Here is a 20,210-nt window from a genome sequence, read left to right as displayed (position 1 = left end):
AGGGGAGCAAGCTTTTCAGAAAAGGTGGGATAGGATCAAATAATACCAGAGAGAGGAAATACTGGCAGTTATAATGAGGACGAGGGAGCCAAGGGTGGTTCTCTCTCTTTTGGGAGCCTCCTCTCTGCTCTGTTCCTTTATCAGGGACAGACAGACAGGGCGTTGCTTGTTTGTTTATAGGGGTAGCAAGAAGGCCGCCTGTGGGGCAGAGGGAACCCCTGGCTTGGGGCTTTGGTCTTTAGAATATAATATGGGCTTTTCCTGGGCCTGCCTGATGCCATTTCTCTCTGCATGGGGGAAGGAATTCCCAGCCTGGAGACTCCAGCTCAGCAGCTGAAGGACAAGGGTCTCTAATTCAAAGTTGGTGAGTTCTCTTCTTTCTCCCTTCTCCTAATTATTTTTTAGTTCTTCCACTTTCTTAGGATCAGTAGAGAAATAATTCTTTTTACAAGAACATCTTAAAGGACGGAAAAGGGCAATGGTTAGCTATCTCTTAAGGAACACAAAAGAAGACAAGAGATGATAGTTGGACGGGTTTTGTCTAAGTACTTAATTATTAGTCATGATTATTAATGCTATAACTAACATGTAATTAGCCTTACTATTTGCTGGGTCCTCTGCTGTGTAATTTCTAATCGATCATTTATAAACTGACAGGATCTCCTAAAACTGTCTGGCATTGGCAGGGAATGTCTGCTGCAGTCTTTTTACTGATTTAGAAGTTTTAAAAATTAAACTGTTTCAGAATTAAAATGTAAATGACTTCCTGGGGGGGAACATAATTCCAATATTTGTAGTGGGAAAAGCATAATTACTATATGAAGAATTTTGCAAGCCATTAAGAGCCAAATTTCCCAACAGCAAGATGATGAAATGAAATGAAACAAAGGAAATACAAATGAAAATGAAATGTCATCAAATTTTTAGAATTTAAAAAATTTATCAAAATTTTGATGAATATTTAGAATTTTCTTGAGTAGTTAGGAAATACAAATGAAAATGAAATGCGTCAAATTTTTAAACTTGTAGAAAACACGTACCATTTTGTCATCAAATGGACAAAATTTTAAAAAATTGATAATATCCACAAGGTTGTGTGAAAACAAGCAATTTCACATCCTTTAGTAAATTGATCTGACCTTTCTGGAGGGCATCTTGGCAGTGAAAATTTAAAGTCTTCCTGTTTTAAAGTTGGGAAACTCAAAGCCTAAGAGTTTAAGTGACTTGCTTAAAATTACAAAGTCACACAGCTAGTTAGGGACCATGCCACCAGTAGGATTCAGCTTGTTGATTCCAGCCATCAGTGCACTGTCACTTGTAGAAATGTTCAGAGTAACAACAGGTTGGAAAACAGTCTAAGTACCCAACAGTATGGAACATAAAACATTCTCACAAGTCCATGATGGGCACTGGAGCCCTTAAGAGAATACTGGCTGGAATAGAAAATGTAAGTAATACAGAGCTTAATGAGCCCATCAGGTATCAAAACAATAGATATGGTCCTGTTTTTTCTTTAAAGGTTATATACTTTCATAGAAAAAGATTTCAAGAACGTTATATCTGGGTGGAGGAATTATAGATGATTTAGAATTTCTTGTCACAGCGGTGGGGGGCAGGTGAGATAGTTCCCAGATTTTCTTACAGTAAGACAGAAAAAGTCCCAAATTGTGTCATCTATGTTGAACTTTATGAAGTGAAATTATATTTTGTACTTATTAAGGGCAATTTCTTCATAAAGGAATTCTGTGATAGGCACTGTAAAGTTTTTAAATTTGTAATACAAAGCTATGTATTCATTCATTCCTTCTCTTATTCATTCATGCATGCATGCATTCATGCCTCTATTTCTTGATGTTTCACATTCTTTTTCCAGAAAGGGTCCTGGCAATTTCACGTACACCGTACCCTGACATGTATGTGATTGCCTCTCCTGTTGTAAGTGGAAAGGGGACAATGTGTATTTTCAGAGTTGTTGTCAAGACTGATGACAATGTAAGTAAAGTACTTAAGATGCAGTAAATAGGAACTATTGTTAATAAAGAACAATATTACAATTTAGAATATGCTTATGAGCTCCTGCTAATTCAATCTCATGCTAACATTATGATGATTTTGATGATTAATGCTGATACCCTATACTACATGAGAACTTGATGGAGAAAGGGACCATTCTGGACAACCAGGTCAAAAGAACAAATTTCTGGAGATCCACGTGGTGACCAAATGATTCTTATGCCCATAAGAAAATAGAAATAAAAGACCTGGTGGTACTTCTTCATTTTCCACTCAATGCTCTCCTGGCAAAAAGCTGTGGCTGAGCAGCTGTGGCTTCAGCTTCATGTCATAGAGTGAGTGAGGATCTCCAGCTCTGCTGCTTCTTCTCCTCCTTTTTTTCCTGGTCATGCTTCTCCTCCTCCTTTTAATAGATTTGTTTCCTGATAATGAAAGGGATATATGTTTGAGGTAGATAATTTGGAAAATGTAAAGGACAACAAACTTGCAAGCCCATAAGGATCACCTGTAAACCTCTCCCCATCCCCAGGAGATGACTAACATCTACATTCTTGCCTCTTTTCAAGTGTTTCCCTCCAAATTGTATCATACTATACATAGTTTTAAAAAACATACTGTTGGGACACAGTGACAATTTCACAGGGCTTTTAAAATTGTTCTACCATGCAGTTAGTAAATGCTGGGTGGTTTTCCATTGCAGGAAAGTAGTTAACCATTCCCTTTTTAAGAGACTTTTAGGTTGTTTTCAATTTCCCCATTTATTTATTTATTATAGTACTGGGGGGTGGAACCCAGAACTTCGTTATTGCTAGGCAAAAGCGCTACCACTGGGCTATGTCCCCGGCTCCTAGTTTTTCCCTTTTGTAAATAACTCTGTGACCAGAATGCTCCCCATCCAATCTTTACACACATCCTAATTTATTTTCTAAGGATTCTTTTCTGGACGTGAAATTGCTGGATCAAAACTTTTGAATGTCTGTAAATTGTTTGATACTTGTGACTAAATTGTTTTTGTGAAAGTTGTTAAGTAATGGTCAAGAGAGCCCATTTGTCTACTTGTGTGATGATTCTGGCTATTACTGTTTTGTTTTTTTTTTTAACTAAACTTTGATAGTTGAAAGGAAGACAAATGATATGCAACCATGGTTTTCACTTGCATTTGTCTGATGACTAGAACATGAGCACCCTACTTCTGACATAATCCTCTTCTAAGTTAGTGTGTTTCTCAAGCTACTTGCCATTACTCATCAGCTTGGTGACATGCTTCAGGGATACTCCCTCCTGAAGTCACCTCAATTACCCTGATTACACAAAGTGACAACCTGATAGATAGAAGGACTTCATTTGCTTTTTATTTTCAGGATCCAATGCAAATCATTTTCCATGCATTTGTTTATCCTTATTATAATCCTATCTACAAGGTAGGTACAATTATTAACTTTATTTCCTCTGTGAGTGACAGGAAGCTTGCAGAAGTAAACTAACCTGTCCAAGGCCACAGCTAGGAAATGGGAGAGCTAAGACTGGAACCCAGGGTGGCTCTAGGACCCACCTTCCTAGCCACCTTATCAATTGAGCCTAAGAATACTGGTCCCAGAAATCTTCTCTTATTTGACTTCAGGCAGCCCTTGTTCAGCTGGGATCTCAGGGTCACTCTGGACATGTCTACTCAGGGTATGTTTCAAAATCACTAAAATTTTGAAGGGTTTGGGAGTTGTGGATAACTCCAAAATATCCTGGGCTGTGGTTATTTCTGATTTCAATCATAATTTGATTAAGTAGAGAAATTTTCTAATTTACTTAACTTTTCTTGTTCAGTTTCTGTGTAGTTGATAACCTGTAGAAAGAGGGTAGGCTGGTGGAATGGCTCAAGGGGTAGAGGCAGAGTGGGGAAAAGTCTTGATGTAATCCTAATCTCAGATTATGTTGTCATTTGCAACACTTCAGGATTATAGAGGTGTGTTGTGTGATCCTGGTTAAAAAACAAAAACAATCCTAAACTGGAGTGCTTTTTGCCATAAGAAGAAGAGAACTGGATGTTCAAAACATGTTTAAATTCATTTTTGGCATAAGTGCAAAATAGTTTCTGCCGGGTATTGAGGGGGTGGGGGGGAGAGGGAGGGGGCAAAGTGGGTGGTAAGGGAGGGGGTGGGGGCAGGGGGGAGAAATGACCCAAGCATTGTATGCACATATGAATAATAAAACAATAAAAAATAAAAAAAAAAGTAAATTCATTTTTGGCACCCAATCTCCCTTTTGACACCCTCTCTAAATCCAATCTTTGACCAATCCATGACCTTCTGGGACTAAGATTGCTGCCTTCTACAAAAGCCTTCTCTTTGGAATGAAAGTGAAAAGGTGGAGAGAATTTGAGAGACTTAAGTCTTCCTAGTGTGTTTATATTGCACACTTTATCCTCACTGAGGCTTTCTGTTTCCTTCTGAAGGAATTTCAGGGGACAAAGTTTAACAGTAGGGAAGTCTCAGGATCTCCTGTGGTTAGTGCACAACAGTGATCTACACCTCCTAGGGATGGATTGTACTCCTTCAGTTCAGCAGTAATAACACTGTATACACATTTCTTCTGCCAGGCATCTGTGGCCAGCACTTTGCCAGAGTCTTTTTTTTGAATCCTCCCACTCACCTGTGAAGAAGGCCCCCCCTTCATAGGTTAAGTACCTGAGGGGCAGAGATGTCACACAACGTTCCTAGGGACATGGAACTAGTAAATGGAAATAGCCAAGATTTGAACCCAGGTCCTTCTCACTCCAGACCCTGACTTTGGAGGATTAGTGCCTTCATGGTGAAATGGAGAGAACTCACAGCCTTGGCTAGTTATGTGTCAACTTGAAAGGCTGTCAGGGAAGAGGTCCAGGCTACATCATGGATGGAGACTGGCTCAAAACAGACACTTTCCATACTGGACACTAAATGCAAAAAGACGCCCGTACTCTGACCAGTACTTACTTAGTTGGTTCTGGGTATAAATTCTTGTTCTTCCAGACTCCCTCTTTTGCTTTCTAAATCACATGCAGCATCCAATCATCTCATCCCCACCATCATCCTACTTCACTACGATTGCAGACTGAACAGTAGGCCAGCCTCTGTGTGAGTACTTACCTCCCCTCCTCCACAATAGCCTTATAAGGAGGTGTGGCTATTACTCTCATTTTAAAGATGAAGAAACAGTTTTAGAGTTCACTCACAACATCACAAGAGGGTAAGCAGAGGAGTTGGCCTTGGAAGCCAGCTAGATGACCTGGATTTCAGTCCCAGCTCCTAGCTTCTATCCTCTCTCAGGTCAGGCTCACCAGCCCTCTTCCCTTGTCTGTCCTAGTTCGGAAGGAAATGGCTAGTTCCACTGGTTCCTGGATCCCCAGCTGCCTCGTCACCCTCGTCTTTCTCCAGCTATCTGCACAAGTGTCAGGTAGGATTTTAGGCACCTCTTTCCCTGCCTGGGAAGTCTGATGATGGAGTCTCCAGAACACAGAGCTTGACCCAAGAACTTACTTCTTTGGGTCTTTGTTTTTCCACCAATCCTTTCCAGGGCCCTTCCTAGGCTCTGTCCTTCCCCAAGAAACCCTTTTTATTCTTTCCCAAGCTCTTTCTCCCACATCTCTCCCCAAGTTTCTTTCTTCAGATACCAGGTTATGTCTTTTTTTTGTTGGTCCCTCACAGGGGATGCCGGCAGGTTCCATATGGCCCCGCTAGGGGGCACCGCCGAGCTGCTTTGCCCTCTCTCGCTCTGGCCGGTGACCGTGCCCGAGGAGGTGAGGTGGCAGCGGCCCTCACACCTGCAGCGCTCCCACGCTGTCCACGTGTTCCGGGATGGGACCGACAGGGATGAGGATCTGATGCCGCAATATAAGGGCAGGACGGCGATGGTGAGAGATGTCCAAGAGGGAAGTGTCGCTCTGCAGATCCGCAATGTGAGCCTTGAGGATCGAGGGCCCTACCAATGTCAGATTCGGATCGGAAACCTGAGTCGAGAGGGCGCCGTGACCCTGCAGGTTGCAGGTTAGAATGGATCTGAGGTGCCCGGGGCATTTGTGGCCATTGGATGTTCTTTTTCAGGATCTACCTTGTCCCTCTGTGTTTAGGCTTTTCTGTCATCTGCAAGCAGTTTTTACTTGCCTGGATGGCTCAGCCTTACCCAACAGAACCCAGGGGAGCCCGTGACTCTGGCCTGTCTGATGAGGAAGTGGGACTTTGGGGAATACTGTACCATGCAGGTCCTGGATAAATACAACTAGTGGCCTGTAAGGCTTGTCTCAGACAATAGCTTTCCTTCTCGGAGACAGCTCTCTTTGCTGCATAATGGAGGAACTCATAACAATGGCTGCAAGGAAAAGTCCTCAAGGGCCAGAATTCCCAGCGGTTTCAAGGATGTTCTTCATAGTTCTCTCTTGGGGTTCCTGAGTAGTTGAAAAGCCAGGCGGTAGAGATAGACTTTCTCAAATTCACTTCACTATTTTTTAAAATATCAGCCTACCAAAAGCCCAATCCAATTCAACCCAGCCCAGTCCAAGTCTGCATTTGCTTGAGTGATACCACTCCCTGTGGTCATGTGCTGATTATCTTTTGGTCATCATGTAGTCACATGTCAAAAAGAGGGGGACAATGAATTCCTTTTAAAACATCCAAAAGTTGGTAGAAGGACTTTTTCTAAATATGGAATCCTTTGAGATCTAAGTGTTTTGCTTTGTTTTGCCTTTTTTTTTTTTTTTTTTTTTTTTGAGGCAGGATCTCACTATATGGCCCCGGGTGACCTAGAACTCACGATCCTCCTACTTCAGCCTCTTAAGTGCTGGGATTATAAGCATGTGCTGTCATATCCAGCTAAGTTTTATTTGTTTTTTTTTTGAGGTGCTTGGGTTTCGAAGCCAGGGTGCTCTCCCACTGAACTGCATCACCAGTCCTGCAAGTAATTTTTTTTTTCTGTACTGGGGCTTGAACTCAGGGCATTCCACTTTCGAGGTAGGTGGTCTATTGCTTGAGCCACTCCACCAGCCCTGTTTTTTTTTTTTTTTTTTTCATTTTTCTTTTATTATTCATATGTGCATACAAGGCTTGGTTTATTTCTCCTCCCTGCCCCCACCCCCTCCCTTACCACCCACTCCACCCCCTCCCGCTCCCCCCCTCAATACCCAGCAGAAACTATTTTGCCCTTATCTCTAATTTTGTTGTAGAGAGAGTATAAGCAATAATAGGAAGGAACAAGGGGTTTTGCTGGTTGAGATAAGGATAGCTATACAGGGCATTGACTCACATTGATTTCCTGTGCGTGGGTGTTACCTTCTAGGTTAATTCTTTTTAATCTAACCTTTTCTCTAGTTCCTGGTCCCCTTTTCCTATTGGCCTCAGTTGCTTTAAGGTATCTGCTTTAGTTTCTCTGCATTAAGGGCAACAAATGCTAGCTAGTTTTTTAGGTGTCTTACCTATCCTCACCCCTCCCTTGTGTGCTCTCGCTTTTATCATGTGCTCATAGTCCAATCCCCTTGTTGTGTTTGCCCCTGATCTAATGTCCACATATGAGGGAGAACATAGGATTTTTGGTCTTTTGAGCCAGGCTAACCTCACTCAGAATGATGTTCTCCAATTCCATCCATTTACCAGCGAATGATAACATTTCGTTCTTCTTCATGGCTGCATAAAATTCCATTGTGTATAGATACCACATTTTCTTAATCCATTCGTCAGTGACCAGCCCTGTTTTTTGTGCTGGGTTTTTTTCGAGACAGGGTCTTGTGAACTATTTGCCTGGAGTTGGCTTCAAACTGCCATCCTCCTGATCTCTTCCTCCTGAGTAGCTAGGATTACAGGATGAGCCACCAGCACCCAGCTCCTACAACTAATTTTTAAAAGGGGACTGAGGTGTCCAAAAGAATCATAATCGCCTGATGCAGAATCCACCCCTGCTAGGGGTGGATTTTGAAATGTATTTGGATAAACTAGAGACTATCTATTCCATTGGGAAGGGAAAGGAGGGTGGGGAGAGGGCAGACATTAAGGTTCTGTTAGCAGCTGCCCATGTTCCACAGAGGAGACTGGGGGTGGGGGCAGGGAATCTGGCAAGAGCCATGCCATGGTAGAGGCCCTGGAAGTCTGTTTCTAGGCTGGTCCAGCCAGGCAGTCAGTCTCTTTTCTCCAGTTCTAGGCTCTGATCCTTACATCCACGTGAAGGGCTATGATGCTGGGTGGATCCAACTGGTGTGCCGCTCAATGGGATGGTTCCCACAGCCTTGGATACAGTGGAGAGACCCTAAGGGCAAGGTGCTTCTATCCCTGTCAGAGGCCCACTCTCTGGATGAAACTGGGCTCTTCCAAACAGCAGTATCCAGCAGAGTCAGGGACAGCACTTTGGGGAATGTGTCCTGTACTGTCCGCAATGAGGTCCTTGGTCAAGAGAAGACCACAGCAATGGTCATAGCAGGTAAAAGTTGGGTTGGAAAACAAGCTTGAGGCGCCTGATGAATCTGGATAATTCCCTACTCTAGAGAAAACATTAGAAAGAATTTTTGAAATTTTTTAATTCTAAGAATAAAATACATATATTGTAGGAAACTTGAAAAAAATATATACTAAAGAAATAAAAAAATGGACTGTGCTCTCATCAATTGTAGAGAACTGCTAATATTTTGGGGTATTTCTTTCAAGAAATGTCTATGTGCACATATCTGAATAGTGTACATATGTTTATGTGTGTATATGTATTCTTGTGCCTGGATTTTTTTTCCCCTCACTTTTCATGTCATGAGCAGTTTTTCCCATGTCCTTAAGTAATTCTCTATCACATGATTTAAGGGGCTGTATAGAATTTCACTGTGTGGCTATAGGTTAATAAAAATTAATCAAAGCCCATTGCTGGGCATCTGAATATTTTTCTTCATATTATAACTAATGGTGCAATAAACATCTCTGCACATATTTGGGAAGTCTGATTATTTTCTTAGAATGTGTTTTTGAAGTCGAGTTGATCCTTGAAACATGGAGTCATATGGTAGAGAATTATGTGGAAAAGTTGCTTTTGCTTTTGTATTTTGGCAGTACCAAAATTTGAACTCATAGCCTCGAGTTTGCTAGGCAAGCATTCTACCAACTTGAGTCACGACTGTAGCCCTTTATGAGATAGGGTCTTGAGTTTTTGCCTGGAGTTGGCCTTGAACCGAAATCTTCCCATCTTTGTTTCCTAAGTGGCTGGGATTATAGCTATGAACCACTATGCCTACTCTAGGGAACTGTGGTTTTAGGGCAGAGAAACATAGACTGTGGCTATGATGCAGAGAGGTCATGAAAATCTGCAAATCCTTTCTTTTTTCATTTCTCTGTGCCACTCCCCTCTTCTGTTACTACTGCCACTGCCCTTCACTAGGTGTTTAATCTGACCCCTTTAAATTGCCCCCAAGGCCCAGAAGACAGGGATTCTTATCATCCCCATTTTAGAGATGAGGTAAACCAGGCTGGAGGGGAATGTTTCTTGCCTAGGGTCACACAGTGGTTGAGTAAGGACCACTGTCACTTGTACTCTCCACTACTTGTCATAATTCTCTTTTTCTCCTTTCTCTCCTGCCTGGACTTCAGGCCTGCTGCTTCGACACCTAGAGCTTGTTTTGCCCATGCCAATGGTGCTCAGGCAGAGAAGCTGTTCACTGCTGGTCCAGAGCAGAGCGAGGGTTGAGGGGGAGGAAGGTGGGTACTTATAAGAGGCTGGGGTGATTATTAAGGAGCATACTTTCAGGTCTCTGAAGTTCCTGGATAATTTTTCCATGGCATTGGAGGTCAAGACAAAATTGTGGTTGAGAAGCTGTTTAAACTTTGTCTTCAAGCAGGACCACTGAAACCCTTACAGAAACACAAACATTTCATTGCTCTTTAAATGTCACCCACAGTGTGAGCTTCCAAGAGAAGCAAAGAGCCTCATCAGTTTTGGCTGGGGTCTCTACCTAGAGTGATGGCAACAGTCAGGATGTGTCTGAGTCATTTGCTATGGAGGCAGGGAGTAGCTCTCTGAAGTTTCCCTGAGGGTGGTCATTGTGGTCTCTGTTTCAGCCCCATCTCCTGGAAGGTTCTCCCTCTCAGCAGTGGTTCTGGCTGTGGTCCTGCCTGTCCTAGGGCTTCTCATCATAGCAGGCATTTGTCTCATCTGGAAGCAAAGAAGATCAAAAGGTAACTCGGTGGTAAGGGTGCCCAGGCTGGCAGGAAATGGGATTATGACTACTCTGGGAAAAGACTAGAAGGAAGTAGGTGCAGATGTGACATTTATCCATAGATTGGAAACACTGCAGGGTGGCTGGGAGAAAACTGGTAGAGATGTGCCCCGGGGACTCACATTGCAGAAGGAATTAAATAAACTGCAGAGCTGTGAATTCTCATCCTTTGAGAAATTAGACAATAACTAACCATACCAGCTTTCTAATTAACTAAGAAATTAGAGCTTTCTAATCAGGAAATCCAGTTATGTTTACTGGATAAGCTCCTCATCCAAATGGTCACATTTCACAGGATCTCATGGTTGCAAAGGACTTGGAAAGTTACATAATCCAACACTTCTCTGTGAAGTGTTGAAGACTTTCTGATCTCTGATCTCTCTCTCTCTCTCTCTCTCTCTCTCTCTCTCTCTCTCTCTCTTTCTCTTTTTCTTTCTCTGTTTTGTAGTGCTGGGGTTCAAATCCAGGGTCTCACATGCTAGGCAAGCATTCTACATGAGTCACATACCCAGGTCACTTCTAATATTTTCAAATGGTCACATACTTATAGTGACAGAGTCACTCCTACTCAAGCAGTTTGGGCCATCTTTGGACAACGATGCTTGTTAGAAAAGGCTGACCCTTCTCTATCTCTCTTTTCCCTTTCTAGAGAAGCTTCTCTATGAACAGGCAATGGAGGTGGGTAAGTGTCCTAGGTTGGGGTGGGGGAGATGTCACTATTTTGTTGATTTCTGTATCCCCAGTGCCCACTATTCTAAATTCTGTACCTGAATGTTGTATCATCTACTGTCCTTAGTGGTGGCGATGGTATCTAAAGCCATCATTTCCAGTTTTTACTAGCACTTACTTGTCATAGCTTGCCTTCTAGTAGGTTTGGTGGTTTTGTCTGTGAGCTCATTCTTTTTTCATTTTTTATTTTATTTTATTTTGTAGTACTGGGACATGAACTCAGGACCTACAACCTGAGCCACATCACCAGCCCTTTTTAGTGATTTTTTTTTTCGAGATAGGGTCTTGCAAACTATTAACCTGGGCTGGCATCAAACTGAGATCTTCCTGATCTCTGTCTCCTGAGTAGCTAGGACAACAGGCATGAGCCACTGGTGCCCAGCTAAACATGGAGTAGCTTTTATTCATTCAATAAATAATTAATAATTATCTACTAAATACCTTTGACCACACTAGATTCTGGGAGCCCCATGGTGAGCAAAAGCATCCACTGTCTCTGCCCTTTTGGAACTTTCAGTCCAGCTAAGGAGATTACACAAATTAAATAATTACATAAACAAATGTGTACAAATACCACAAAAGAAAGTTCCCAGTTCTGTGAAGGTTAGGACCAGAAGGAATTAACCAAGCTGAGGGTTAAGAATGTGATGTTCAACCTGAAGGGCTGGAAGTCATGTGTGAAGGGAGAATGGAAAACCATTCACAGTAGAAAGAACAGCTTGAGAAAGAAGCATGGTCAGGGAGAGCAGTACTTATGTGAGAAGCAGAAAGCAAAAGCGAGGGGATAGGTGACCTGGCTAGGTCATGAGAGGCCTTGTGGAACACGTTAAGAATTCTAGTGTTTCTCCTAAAAGCAATAGTAAAGAAATGAAGGGGAATTTTCCAATCAGAACTGTGCTTTCAAATCTCTCTCTAGCTACATGTTGAGAAGAGACCAGAGATAGTAGGATAGGCTGTAGGAAATAACTTAGGTTTCCATTTCTGTCGTCAGGATGAGAGATGATGACAGACTGAATCAGGGAAGTGGAGGTGAAGATTGTCAGAGGTGGACAGATTCAAGAGCAGATAAAACCAATGGAATCAGGGACCCTCAAGGAAACAGCAAAGAATTTCATTGCCTTTTCCTTTTATTTTCCCTCTAGAAAATCTTCTGGAAGACCATGCAAAAGAAAAGGGTAATTATATGTAAAGAGTGAGAAGTAGGGAACACAATGTGTTCTTTCTCTATATACATGAATACTGATAGTCTCTCAATATGACTGGAATTTAGTTTCCAACATCAAGGGGCTATGAGTTTGTGGCGGTGGGTGGGGAGATACCCATGATCAAAATGCATAGGTCTGGACCATCACAAGCTCCCTTCATCAGCCTTCCTACCAATCACTTAAAAAGGAAGTCTACATATTATTTAAATATATGACCATATATGGTCATGTGTGGGGGGTGGTGCATGAGAGTCTCAAGAATCCACACAATGTTATCATGGAGAGAAGTGGCGTGATACAAAGTAAGGACAACAGGCTCTGGAGTCAGCCACACCTGACTCAGCTCACTGGTCTGCCACTTACTAGGTTTGAATATATCACTGTACTGTCCTGAGCTTTGGTTTCCTCATCTGTAAAATGGAGGTAATAAGTCATTTTACTGATTGGTCATAGTGTTAAAAGAGAAAACCTTTAAAAAAAATAAGAACAAAAAACCTATCACAGTTTATGTCACTCCTTTCCCTTATTGCAATCTCATCTTCATTAATTTGATTTGTGCTGTGGACCACTGATGGTAAAAGTCAGACATCCTTTTGAAAGTTATCTGGGAAGACAAGTCACTGGTTTAGATGGTTCTCTTCAATGATAGGCTCTCCTCTCCTATTCCCTTATATCTTCTCCAAGCTGATGAAAGTTTGAGGCTCACCCTGCAGACACTCCGGCCATTCTGCTCGAGAGTGGAAGGGAGCAATGTAGTGTAATGGTGAGGGCCTCTGACTTAGGAATCAGACAGACTTGGGTGTGAAGCTTGCCTCCTTAGTCACTTACTAGCTGAATGACTTTGCACATATTTTATGTTGCTCTGAGTTTCAGAGCATCCCTCTGGAAAACAGGAATAATTCTACACACCTCACGTTGTGAGGATTCAGTGTCTACTTTGGTCAAGGACAGGATACAGCCAAGGGAAGTTGTTAGTAGTAGAAATGGGAGCAATAAGCCATATGCTCCAGAGGAGCTGTGAAATAGTCAGCCTTGTTGCTCCAGAGCTAAATCCCTAGCCCACAGCCAGCCCTTAGCATAGGGCCTGGTAGTGGACTCAGGTATATGACTTCACTCTGTCAGGGCCAATGCAAGACAGGGGAACATGTGGGTCAGGTGGCCCCTCCAGAGATACCACAAGTACTTCTCCAAATCATATGAAGCACACACATATGTCCCCAAATCTTCTGGAACCTCCAAATTTGTGAAAAACGTAACTTCAGGGAGTCTCTGTAGAGAATTATAAAGCCATGGGTTAATAAGTCAATGTGAGGCCCTTAGCTAGTTTTACACCTCAGATATCATAAACTGTAGGCTACAAAAGGGAAGCAAGGCATATATACCCTCACATACAAACACATGGGAACAGAGAGCAGAACTGAAACCAGACAGACAAAAAGGAAGGAAAAGGAGGAACCAAAGTCTGGAGCAGGCTGGATCATCGGGTAAGGCATAGCACCACTGGATTCCTGAGACTGATCTCTGGGACCCAGGATTGGATTAGAAACTGATGGAAACATCCTTTCATCATGGTGGTTAGAGGGGTAACCAGGGTCCCAGGAATAGAGGGCAGGACCTAATCATTAACTCCTCTCTCTCTCTTTCTCTCTGGTTTGCAGGAAGACTCCATAAAGCCCTCAGTAAGTTCTGCTCCTTATCTGTGGTACAAACTTCCTGCTGTTGTCATCTCTGCTTTGGGATGAGTGTCTCAGTTTCACTTCCTGGGGCAGAAGGGAGAGGGCAATTCAGGCTATAAGGATTGGGGCTTTCTTGGCTCTCAAAGGTCTCTTAAGTGTTCTTTGCTTCTCTTTCCTGCACAACTATTTTCTAGTCTCTACATGGGAACAGGTACACCTCCCACAGGTGAAGTCATCCAGATGTCCCTTTTATCACCCAGGCACGGCATTCCCTTGGGTGGGGTCTAAGACAAATAGGTCCCTGTTAAACTGAATGTGCTGGAGCAGAATTTCACCAGCATTTTATCTTTATAACATTAAAAAAATCTGAAGACGTGTCATACCTATTTTATTTTACATGGAGAAAATTTATGCAATAACAAAACCTGAGACTCAGTAATAGTTTTAAATGAACTTATATTTTATTCTTTCCCCACAACATCTATATACATTCATATTGTCATTACCTATAGGTGTGAGGTATATTATTTATTCAATATGTAGGTAAGGTCTGATTCACATAGGAATTTGCTAACCCTCTGCTGCATCTCTGAGGACCCATGGCCTCCAGCTGGGAGCTCTTGCCATTGCAGACACTCCTATAGGGCAGTCCCAGGTTATGGCTTCTGTGGATCTGCTGTAGGAATGTGGGTGGGATGGACAGTGGAATTGTGGGTAGGTAGTACCCCTCATTCTGATTCGTGCAACTGTTTTTATTCTTTAGAGAAACTCCGGAGTGAACTGAGTAAGTTTCTTACGTTTTTGTAACTTCCATACCAACTTCTCTCCTGCTGCCCCAATGTTTCCAGTCACAGCTCATCTTCTTTGCTTCTTCCATAGAACTGAAAAGAGCTGCAGCCAATTCAGGTGAGAGGCCCTCTTCCTGTGCTTCACCTACACCCTCTGGGAGTTCTCAAAGTCTTCATTGCTTTAAAAATCCCCTTTTATGTCTTTCAGGCTGGAGAAGAGCCCGGCTACATTTTGGTAAGTCATACCACCCAAATTGATCTGTATTTTAGAGCTTGTCCTTCTTAAGCTTCCAAACTTTAACACTTTGCTCCATTCTTTTTGTTTTGTCTTAATTTTGGGCAATACTGGGATTTGAACTCAAGGCCTTGCACTTGCTAGGTATACACTCTACCACTTGTGCCATACCTCAGCTGGCTCCATTCTTTTTGAATGCACACTATAATTTTTTATTTTTATTTATTATTATTATTATTATTATTATTGACACAGAGTGTCACTACATAGTCCATGCTGGCCTGCACTCTTGTTTCTTCTGACTCAGCTTCCTGGGTGCTGGGATTACAAGTATGTACCACTATGCTCCAGCATTAAGTTTTAAAATTTTATCAAACCACTTTATTGACTTAACAAAATTTCTTAAATGTTTGTGATTTTTTTGGTGGGGTTATATTTTGATTTAGAAAAATCTCCTTTCTTTTAGTATTAGGTTTGATCTTCTAATGGATTTTCTATGATTTTTAAAAGATTTTTCTTACAGTTATTGTTTGTTTTCCTTGTGACTTGCCTGCTTTTATATTGTATAGACTGTTTTTAATTTATGGAGGATTCTTTCTAAAGCATATTAACTCTGTCATATTTGTTACAAATTATTTTTCATTTACATCTTAATTTCCTTATAGTATTTTTGATGCATGAGTGTTTTATTCTCATGTTGTTAAATTTGTTAATCTTTTCCTGTGTGGTCTCTTCAGGTGATTTCAGGATTGGGAAGTCCTTCCCCTCCCACAAGCTGAAAAATAACCACTATCCTGCCTCTGTTTACACATTTGCCACATTCCTCTTTTTTGAGGGGATGATCACTGAGATTTTCAGAGAAGAAGGGCATAGGTTGGCAGATGCTCCAACAATACAGAGTACAAGAAGTTTTCAGTTTTATTCTAAAAGATTTACATATCTCTTTCACTTTATTCCCAAGTACTTTGCATTTTTGCTGCATTGCAAGATCAGTTAATTCCACTGCTTTGGGCTCCTTATTAATTTTCTTGGCCCTTTATCCCCTCCTGTTCACAATATCTTTCTCCAGGCAGAGTAAACGACGAGCTGACCACTGAGACAACACCTGGGGTGGTATTCTGTGAATTCATAAATCCTTCTTTCTCACATTCAGAAGTCTATCTTATTCCTATCACCTCAGCCAAATATGGATTTCTTGGATTTAACTCTCTAAGAGCTTATTTTCTATATTTGGGAGAAGGAGGGAGACTAACTGTGACCTTCATAATCAACATTTTAAAGGAAGAATCTTTTACTCTATGTTAACATTTGAAATGATAATTATAAGCAGTAATTTTAGGTAAGAAAATGAGCATCATACTCACTGTAGGAATGAGGAACGAGACGCAATCTCTTGCATTGTTCAAGTCTGCACAGTGGCTCTACAGTGTAGGTTCTGTAATTAGTCCCATTACGCAGGCGAGGAAACTAAGCTTATAGGTGACTAAGAAACTCAAGGTCATGACTAAGGTCATGGAAAGACTCAAACATCATATGTGATTGCAGGGTCTAACACCAACACATAAAGACAAAGGTATTTCCTATATTTCCTAAGGTCTAAGGCAGCTTCACAGACAGATGAAGAACTTTTCCCTCTTTTACTTAATACCCTACCAAGTGATGAATTTGAAAGCTAGTGTTCTTTGGTTCCAGTACATGTGTGCGTGTGTGCATGTGTGCGTGTGTGCGTGTGTGTGCAGGGAAACCTATGGGTCAATAACACTGATTGCAGACTTTGAGAATATTTTTCCCTCAAAAGCTACTCAGCGATGTCTTAAGTCCTAACCTTCTCAAATCTCTCTTTTTGTGCAGTGGCAGTGACCCTGGACCCAGACACAGCACATCCCAAACTCATCCTGTCTGAGGACCGGAGGTGTGTGAGGCTTGGTGACAGAAAGCGGCCTGTGCCTGACAACCCCCAGAGATTTGATTTCGTTGTCAGTGTTCTGGGATCTGAGTACTTCACAACTGGCTGTCACTACTGGGAGGTATACGTGGGAGAAAAGACCAAATGGATTCTTGGGGTGTGTAGTGAGTCTGTGAGCAGGAAGGGGAAAGTCACTGCCTCACCTGCCAATGGACACTGGCTTGTGCGACAGAGTCGTGGGCATGAGTATGAAGCTCTCACGTCCCCACAAACCTCCTTTCGCCTGAAAGAGCCCCCCAAGTGTGTGGGGATTTTCCTGGACTATGAAGCAGGAATCATCTCCTTTTATAATGTGACTGACAAATCTCACATCTTTACTTTCACCCACCGTTTCTCTGGCCCTCTTCGCCCTTTCTTTGAACCTTGTCTTCATGATGAAGGGAAAAACATAGCACCTCTGATTATCTGTTCAGAACTACAGAAATCAGAGGAATCTATTGTTCCCAAGCCAGAAGGAAAAGGCCACGCTAATGGAGATGTGTCCCTGAAAGTGAACCCTTCCTTACTACCCTCTCAGGACCCAGAACTTTTCCCACTCCAGGATACAATTGTGTCCTGGCCCTCTGACCTTGTTCCAGCCCTTCAAGGGCTCAAGGCTCCTTCTTTTTAGGTATGTGCCTCATGACCTGCTCTCATGACTGAGAGCAGTTCAGTGCCCTGGATTTTATTCCTGCTGGACCAATACCTGATTCTGGAATGTCTTCTTCTTGATCCAAATCTAGACCCTTTTCTCCCAGGGCTCAGTTCTGAATCCTGCCTTTCTTCTAGTGAGTTGAAGTTCCCATTTCTTGGAAGGAGAATTCCTAGAAAAAAAAAATGAACACTCACTTTAGGTTTTAGTGACACTGAATGTGTGTCACCAAGATTCAGTGCAAGTTTAAGGAAAGGGTTCTTTACTTGAGGGAATAGTAGAAGGACTTCTCGCTGCCTCACCCTATTCAATGGGTTTTCAGTCATGAAGTTACAGCTCCCCAGACCCTGACTTCTTATTCTGTCAAGGATGGCTCTTCTCTCATTCTTTCTCAGTTCAGGCCTCTAGCCCCTGAGTCAACTTTTTGTAAATAAGCATACTTTAGATCACATATCCTTCTTTCTCTCTTCAGGAATGGGGACAGAGGGCTAAAACACATCTTTTTCTATTTCCTTGATGCTGTTTACAACAGTTTGGAGACATCCAAGCTACATGTTTTCAAAACTTGATTTACATGTTGCTGATAACCAAGTATCATAGTCCTGAGATGCCTCAAGAGCACCCACAGGGATCTGGGAGGCACAGCTGCAAACAGAGCAGCTCAGCCATGTGGAACTTTAAACAGATAGTGGCAGTCTTTGGTCTTTTGAATACCTTCCCAAGATTTGGAGAGGCCCAGAGAGAAAAAGTGACTTTCTTTGCCACTCATGTACAAGCTATGTTCCTACAAGACCATTATACTGGAAGACTTAACTATTTGTGTAGCAAATAGACTCTTAGGACTTCCAAGAAGTTGATAGACTTTTTATTTGAGAGATAAGAAGGTGTGAGGATACAATAATGAATCTGATTTTGGGGTGTGAATTGAAGAAAAAAGGTTAGGCACTTTCTTTTTTGTGGTACTGGGGTTTGAACTCAGGGTCTACACTTTGAGCCACTTTATTTTGTGATTTTTTTTCTTTCTTTCTTTTTTTTTTTTTGAGATAGGGTTTTGTGAACTATTTGCCTGGGTTGTCTTTGAACTGCGAACCTCCTGATCTCTGCCTCCTGAGTAGCGAGGATTACAGGTGTAAGGCACCAGTGCCCGGGCAAGGCTAGACACTTTTAAGTCACATCATATATGTGATTGGGTCTATTTGCAGAGACATTTTTGGCTGTCAGTTTGTTGATGGGTACAGTTCAACCCAACAGGAACTAGATCTTTCTGTCAGAATTTCTTTCCATTGCTGGCAATAGTTAGGGTTCTCCAGAGAAACAGAGCCAATCGGATATTCATACACACACACACACATATTATATATTATATTGTATATGTGTATATATATGTATATGGAGAGAGGGAAAGAGAGAAATATAGTATAAGGAATTGACTCACATGATTTTGGAGGCTGTAGGCTCAGGACCTATGGAGAACAAATATTTTAGTTTAAGTCTGGGGGCAGGGGGAGCTGATGTCCAGTCCAAATTTTGTTTTACTTCGGGGGAGGGTCAGCCTTTTTGTTTTATTCAGTTCTTCAAATGACTGGATGAGACTCACCACATTTGGGAGGGCCATCTGCTTTACTCAGCCTCTTGATTTAGATGTTAATCTCATGGAAAAACATGCTCACAGAAACACCCAGTATAATGTTTTACTTTATCTGGGTACTTTGTGACTCAGTCAAGGTGATACAGAAATCACCACAGTGCCTGAATTGAATTTTTTAATTTGTCTTTCTACAGTTCTTAAATAAAACTTTTGGGATTGATTGCTTGACATGCTGCTGTTTCATTGTGAATGAGAAGTTGTAGAGAAAGGCTTTGGGCTACTATGAGATAAACATTATGGGGTGGTTGGTTTTTAAACAACTTCGATTTCACGCAAGAAAGCATTAACCACACTTCATAAGAAATCCAGGCTTATTCCTGAGTCTTCCCTCTAGTATTTCATTTTTATCAATTCATAAAATAATAATGTACAATAGGTACATGCATATTCAATTCCAAAAATACTTTCCTGAATATTCCAATCTTAAAACAACTCACATTGTTCACACTGGCCTTACCCATAGAATTTACCAGCAAAAAAGAGAATGGACATTTGTGGAGGCAGAAGCTGTCCCTTTGTCTGTCTCTCTGACTCTCTGTTTATCAATTCTAACAGCTGTTCTGCCAGGGCTTTTATAGGGGAGGAAATTGGAGCTCCAAATGGCTAGGTGGCACAGCTGGGATTACAAACCTTGTCTTTCCAGCTGTGAAGACCGAGTTCTTTGTTCTTTGCATTGAATCACCATGCATCTGTGAGAAGCCCTTAGGTAGCCTGAGCTTTCAGTCACTCCTTATTATATTTTAAAATAAAACCTGAGGCTGGCAGGCTAGCTCAGATGGCTAGAGTGTGGTACTACTAATAAAATAAAACCTGAAAAACAAAACCCCGCCCTGGAGACGTTAGTGGTCTTGTATTTGGATTGGTGAGAGACTATCAGGTAACTAGGGATGCATGTAGGACCAGAAAAATCCTTCCTCAGACAGGGGACATTTAGCTCCTCCGATTTTATCTTTAAACTCCCTTCAAGGTCTACACTCCTTTCATTTTAAATTATAAACCTTAAGTGAGGTGCCAGACTCTAAGCTTCACTGGCTGTCTAGAGGACTGCCAGCTCAAAATGAAGCGGAAGGAAAACCTGGGGTTCTTAGGGGCAAAGCCTGTCTCCACAGCTCA

The 20,210-nt window shown here is 41.9% G+C and overlaps 1 protein-coding gene across 1 annotated transcript; it reads left to right on the top strand.

Annotated features, from left to right (window-relative positions):
- The first annotated feature begins 214 nt into the window (after positions 1-214).
- On the top strand, positions 215-19,265 carry Ermap (erythroblast membrane associated protein (Scianna blood group)). Its single transcript, XM_074080413.1, has 12 exons — positions 215-364; positions 5,350-5,439; positions 5,691-6,029; positions 8,164-8,445; positions 10,062-10,178; positions 10,869-10,901; positions 12,091-12,123; positions 13,812-13,832; positions 14,593-14,613; positions 14,709-14,735; positions 14,826-14,852; positions 16,704-19,265. Exons 2-12 carry the CDS (start codon positions 5,361-5,363, stop codon positions 17,426-17,428), a joined length of 1,704 nt encoding a protein of 567 aa, XP_073936514.1. The 5' UTR covers positions 215-364; positions 5,350-5,360; the 3' UTR covers positions 17,429-19,265.
- The last annotated feature ends 945 nt before the right edge of the window (positions 19,266-20,210 follow it).

The sequence above is a fragment of the Castor canadensis genome, chromosome 7, assembly GCF_047511655.1.
Source record: "Castor canadensis chromosome 7, mCasCan1.hap1v2, whole genome shotgun sequence".
NCBI lineage: Eukaryota > Metazoa > Chordata > Mammalia > Rodentia > Castoridae > Castor > Castor canadensis.
The sequence above is the reverse complement of the archived record's forward strand: the minus strand, read 5'-3'. Positions and strand labels throughout refer to the sequence as shown.